General features: G+C 39.2%; 1 protein-coding gene across 1 annotated transcript in view; it reads left to right on the forward strand.

The window, feature by feature from the left end:
• WIF1 (WNT inhibitory factor 1) overlaps window positions 1-5,649 on the forward strand; it is a 72,648-nt gene extending 66,999 nt beyond the window's left edge. Inside the window, exons 8-10 of the mRNA XM_033221384.1 lie at window positions 126-221; window positions 1,034-1,129; window positions 4,800-5,649. Of these exons, the coding sequence (XP_033077275.1) occupies window positions 126-221; window positions 1,034-1,129; window positions 4,800-4,921 (314 nt within the window). The 3' untranslated portion in view covers window positions 4,922-5,649. The remainder of the gene's footprint in view (window positions 1-125; window positions 222-1,033; window positions 1,130-4,799) is intronic.
• Window positions 5,650-6,000: the final 351 nt, after the last annotated feature.

A 6,000-nucleotide genomic window follows, 5' to 3' on the forward strand; every position in this document is an offset into this window, starting at 1 on the left:
AATAAATGAAAATTGCCACTTAAAAGCATTTATCCTCTCAAAGCCTTGTAATTCCTCTGAAAAATGTAATTACCTCTGAATGAAGCACCAGGTTCCTTGTTTAGTTGCATTCTTCTCTTTTTCAGGCAAATGCCCACAACCCTGTCGAAATGGAGGTAAATGCATTGGTAAAAGCAAATGTAAGTGTTCCAAAGGTTACCAGGGAGACCTCTGTTCAAAGCGTAAGTACCCCATACACATTGCCAATCTGGGCTACCGGGTCGTTAAACTAGCAGGAGTCTCTCACTACATACTTCTGTGCCTACTGCATGTTGCCTGGGCATCACAGTTAACCTTTCTTCACTGACATATATGCTTCCTTATGTAGACCAGAGGCATTGTATGAAATCTGTGCATGTAAAAAATGGATACTCACACATGCAACTGAATGTTTTAACTATAAGGTGGTTTGTTTTGTTTTGTTTTGTTTTTTGAGACAGAGTCTCACTCTGTCACCCAGGCTGGAGTGCAGTGGCGCGATCTAGGACCACTGCAACCTCCGCCTCCCAGATTTAATTGATTCTCCTGCCTCAGCCTCCTGAGTAGCCGGGACTACAGGTGCCTGCCACCGCATCCGGCCAATCTTTGTATTTTTTCAGTAGAGATGGGGGTTTTACCATCTTGGCCAGGCTAGTCCTGAACTCCTGACCTCGTGATCCACCTGCCTCGGCCTCCCGAAGTGTTAGGATTACAGGCGTGAGCCACAGCACCCAGCCAGGTGTTTTCTTAAGGAAAATAAACTTCCATGGTCCAGCAGTTTCAAAATCCTACTGAACGTCTTTTGCAAATGAAAAATGTCATGCTTAAAGATCCTTCTCAGGACTTTACAAAAAGTCCAAAACCAACTTATGGCTGGAGACTGACTTAGGAAAAAAAAAATTAGAGGATGAAGCCAAAACTAACACATTCTAAAGAATTGCAGGGAAAGCAATTATGTAATTCTGTTGAAAAAGGAAAGCTCAGGAAATACTCTTTTTATTTCCTTTGATTCTAGCTGTCTGCGAGCCTGGCTGTGGTGCACATGGAACCTGCCATGAACCCAACAAATGCCAGTGTCAAGAAGGTTGGCATGGAAGACACTGCAATAAAAGTGAGTGGGAGAAATAAAAAGTTGTAAACAAGGAAAAAAATAAAAATAAAAGTGAGTGGGAGACCAGAAGAAGAGCCAGCCTTTTCACTTCTGTTTCTTGACTTCAAAGGCTAACAGTCAACCTATAACTCAGCCCTGCTTTCCATTTCATTAAAAGCAGCTTCTCTGCCTCTTCTCCCCCACACTTCTCCACCTCTTTAAACTTTAGAGTCTAAGCTTTGGTGTGTAAAGAGTAATGCATCTTTGTAAAACATCACATCTATAAAAATCTTAAATATTTTCTAGGCTAAATTAGTAATACAGATTGATTTGGGGTAATACAGTATGTCAACTATGAAAAAAATGACACATGAAATTAAGATTTTTAAATCAAATGTAGAATCAGTACCTCCTTGCCTCTGATTTTATAATTCATGATTTGTCAAGTATCATTATAAAACATGAAGCATTTTGCTTCTGAAAATATTTAAATCGTATTGGTAATAGTAAGTAAATGAGTTCTTTTGAGGGAAAGAAAAGGTTTATAAAGTTGTCTGTGGGAGAGATGTTATAATGGAGTTACATTTTTTTCAAAATTTACTACCAAAAATGAGCTAGCTATGTAGATAAACAGCTGGCCTATTTTAGACACACAATGAAACTTGCTAAATTTGTTCAGTATTGATTGTGGTCTTTCCTGTGCTAAGCATGAATCCAAGCACTGGGGACACACCAGTACACAGACAGAAAAAGGCCCTGCCTTGTGGAGTAGAGGGACAGTCAATTAGCAAATTACCAAAACAACACAGTTTCAGCATTTCTGGCAGCTAGAACTCAGTCTCCTAAGCTTGGGCCCACTGTCCACTTTAGTTTGAAAAAAGAAAGACATCAGTCATACACCATACTCTTCAAAAACATGATTCCTAGCTGGGAGTGGTGGCGCATGCCTGTAGTCCCAGCTACTTGGGAGACTGAGGCAAAAGGATTTCTTGAATCCAGGAGCTTGAGATCAGCCTGGGCAACATAGCAAGACCCTGTCTCTAAAATTAAATTAATTAATTAATTAATTTTAAAAAGCAAATTCACAAAATTGCAGGTTGTGTCTACCATATTATGTCTCCAAAGTAATGGATACAAGTTGAACAAATCACTCACATATCAGATGTTTTCCTAGATCAGTAGTCTCCAAAGGTTGGTGCATGCAACCCAGTGGGTGTTGAAATTATCCATTGGGGTGCTAAAAGAATATACTAGTTTTTAAATATTTTTTATATCTTAAATTTGATATATATATAAATATACATTTAATATACTTATGGTCATCTTTCTAATTTCTAAGTTTTGCTTATATTTTACAATGTTCATATTGTATTAGTTTAATGTAGCTATAATATAATGTATAGATAATGTATCTATAACAGATGTAGTTGTACATCTGTTTACTTTAAGGTAGGTTGGTGTCTGGTCTAGGTTACATGTATTAGTCTGTTCTTACACTGCTATAAAGAACTTCCAGACACTGAGTAACCTATAAAGGAAAGAGGTTTGACTCACACTTCCATATGGCTAGGGAGGCCTCAGGAAACTTACAATCATGGCTGAAGGCAAAGGAAGACAGGTACCTTCTTCATAAGGTGGAAGGAGAGAGAATGACCATAGAAGGAACTTGCCAAACACTTATAAAACTATCAGATCTCGTGAAAACTCACTCACTATCAGGAGAACAGCATAGGGGAACTAGCCCCATGATTCAATTGCCTCCACCTGGTGTCTCCCTTGACACACAGGGATTACGGGGATTACAATTCAAGATGAGAGTTGGGTGGGGGCACAGCTGAACCATATCACTACACTAAGCCACTGATTTGATGCTTTTTCACCACTGAATTAACTGGATGATTGATTAAATTGGCTTCAGGTGGACACAGTTTAATAAGCAGTGCAGCTCCTCAGGAAAATCGCTTCTCACACAGTGGGAATGGTTGAATGGTATCCCTGCTAAGACATACTGATAAGGAGATCTTCTTTGGACTAAAAGACTTGTAGGAGACTCAATATTTCTAGCACCATTTTGGAAAAGAGTAAACCGAAGCCCTTATGCCACCCTCAACTGGAGACAAACCCTGAGGCTTGTCTCAGAATCAAAATAACTTTCAAAAATCCTCACACCTAGATCAGACCACACATCCCAGGACTTAGTTACAAAAGTCTTCTAAGACTCACTTCCAGGTCCCAGTGATCCCCACAAGTGATGAAGAGGGGAGAACAAGGGCACCGTTACTTCTGATGTACCCAGTCATTCTTCTAAAGGGAAGGCAAGTTAGGGGCCCTCGTGTAGTAGATGAGCCCTCCTGACAGGTCTGCCAGCCTCCAAATAGCACCCCCACTTGGAGATTATGCTGTTGAAAGCTTCTGCCATCAGTGTGCCTCCTTCAAATCCAAGCATTGCATGCCAAGAAGATGACCTGGTGCTTGATTCAAATGCAAATGTGTTTTCCAGGAGAGGTCACCCAGCCATTTTGTACATTAGCTAAAATAATTGAACTGAAAGAAGGCGGTTTATTTTGATTAGAGGGAGGTGACAAGGAAGCTCTGAGACATAGAGTTCTGCTAAGAACATACTCCCAGTGGGATGACACATTGGGAGGTCCAGGGACCCAGGCATCATGGTGAGGAGGAGGATACTGGAGACAGACGTCCCTGCATAGGCTCACCCTCACCAACAGGGAGGTTTGGGCTTCATGGGTCACAGACCAAGCAGCATGGTAGGGATTTACTCCAGTTCATTGGTGGCTCAGGTTTTGACCACTCCAAGAGCTACTAGACTACATATTGACAATTCAAAGAAACACATTCAGGAAAAAAGTATTCTGTTCTCGGTAGCTGCGTAATGGCATGTTTGCATTTAAAAACACAAGGAACAAATAAATGCTGAATTTAACTTTGATGCACAAGAAGATGGAGGCAGATTTTTACAATGTAATTTGCTGCCTTGGATCAGTTTTAGGAAATGAGAAATGAGTCACTACCCCTGAGCATCACTCCAAGTAGGAAGAAGGGAGGTCTGAAGTTGTATAACTCAGTACATTCCATTTACAACCCAGGTGGAAACAGATAGATGACTACCTTGACCAAAACATAAATCTCCATTGATAAGGAAGAGTCAGTTCAAATCTTAACCTTTTCCCTAACACATATAATGGAAGTCCTTAATTTTTACAAAATTCCTGTCTTATAAGTGCAATAGCCATACCCAATCATGTGATCTTTATGAAGAGTAGGGTCGTCATATTGAACTGGATCAATATCAGCTAGGTTAGGTTTGCAGTGCAGTGAAAAGGATCAATGACCAAATCTGTAGCTGCATTCAAAATTTCAGTGCTAGATCCTTACCAGCCCTTGGATGGAGACTGTCCTTCCTGTCACATTCACCCAGATTTTGCATCAAGAGTTTCTGCATGGCGAGAATATATAGAGAACGAGAAATCCAACAGAAACCTGGTTTCATGGAGTTAGTAAAATGGGTTGCTCTTAACAGAGATCTCTTCAGTCAGGTAGCTTTTTGTGGTCATTGTGGTTTTTCACTCTGGGTTGAAAAGGCAAAAATGGATTTCATTTGAATGGTAAGTAATGAATCTGAAGAGCCTGGTTTTGTAGTTTCTTTCCTTTTAAGCTGTGAATAATTTTGCAGGGTATGGAGCCAGCCTCATACATGCCCTGAGGCCAGCAGGCGCCCAACTCAGGCAGCACACGCCTTCACTTAAAAAGGCCGAGGAGCGGCAGGATCCACCTGAATCCAATTACATCTGGTGAACTCCGACATCTGAAACGTTTTAAGTTACACCAAGTTCATAGCCTTTGTTAACCTTTCATGTGTTGAATGTTCAAATAATGTTCATTACACTTAAGAATACTGGCCTGAATTTTATTAGCTTCATTATAAATCACTGAGCTGATATTTACTCTTCCTTTTAAGTTTTCTAAGTACGTCTGTAGCATGATGGTATAGATTTTCTTGTTTCAGTGCTTTGGGACAGATTTTATATTATGTCATTTGATCAGGTTAAAATTTTCAGTGTGTAGTTGGCAGATATTTTCAAAATCACAATGCATTTATGGTGTCTAGGGGCAGGGGAACATTCGAAAGGTTAAATTGGGCAAAAATGTGTAAGTCACAAGAATTTGGATGGAGCCATTAATATTGTTGAAGTTACAGCATTTCAGATTTTATTGTCAGATATTTAGATGTTTGTCACATTTTTTAAAAATTGCTCTTAACTTTTAAACTCTCAATACAGTATATTTTGACCTTACCATTATTCCAGAGATTCAGTATTAAAAAAAAAAAAAATTACACTGTGGTAGTGGCATTTAAACAATATAATATATTCTAAACACAATGAAATAGGGAATATAATGTATGAACTTTTTGCATTGGCTTGAAGCAATATAATATATTGTAAACAAAACACAGCTCTTACATAATAAACATTTTATACTGTTTGTATGTATAAAATAAAGGTGCTGCTTTAGTTTTCTGAGTGTTGCACGGAGGTGATCTTTGCACATGCTATCTTATGAAAATAAAGTTGGTTGCAATTTAGTGGTAGTTAATATTTCCAGTATCATAAAAAAACAAAGCTATTCCTTTGTCTACCTTGCCTTAGCTCTTCAGTGTCAGCCCTCCCTCCCAGCTCTCTAACTGTACTCCAGCCACGCCATACTGCTCTCTATTGTCACCACCTGCAACACTATTTATGTCAGGTCTCAGCTTATTATTTCTTTCAAGAATATTTCACATTCTCACTAAGTAGAATGTGTTAAATATCCCTTGAGTGGAAGACTTTCTCAAGTGTCAGAATGTTATAAATGAAAAGTGCTCCCATGTATTA

Source organism: Trachypithecus francoisi, unplaced genomic scaffold (genome assembly GCF_009764315.1).
Source record: "Trachypithecus francoisi isolate TF-2019V2 unplaced genomic scaffold, Tfra_2.0 Lachesis_group11, whole genome shotgun sequence".
Lineage (NCBI taxonomy): Eukaryota > Metazoa > Chordata > Mammalia > Primates > Cercopithecidae > Trachypithecus > Trachypithecus francoisi.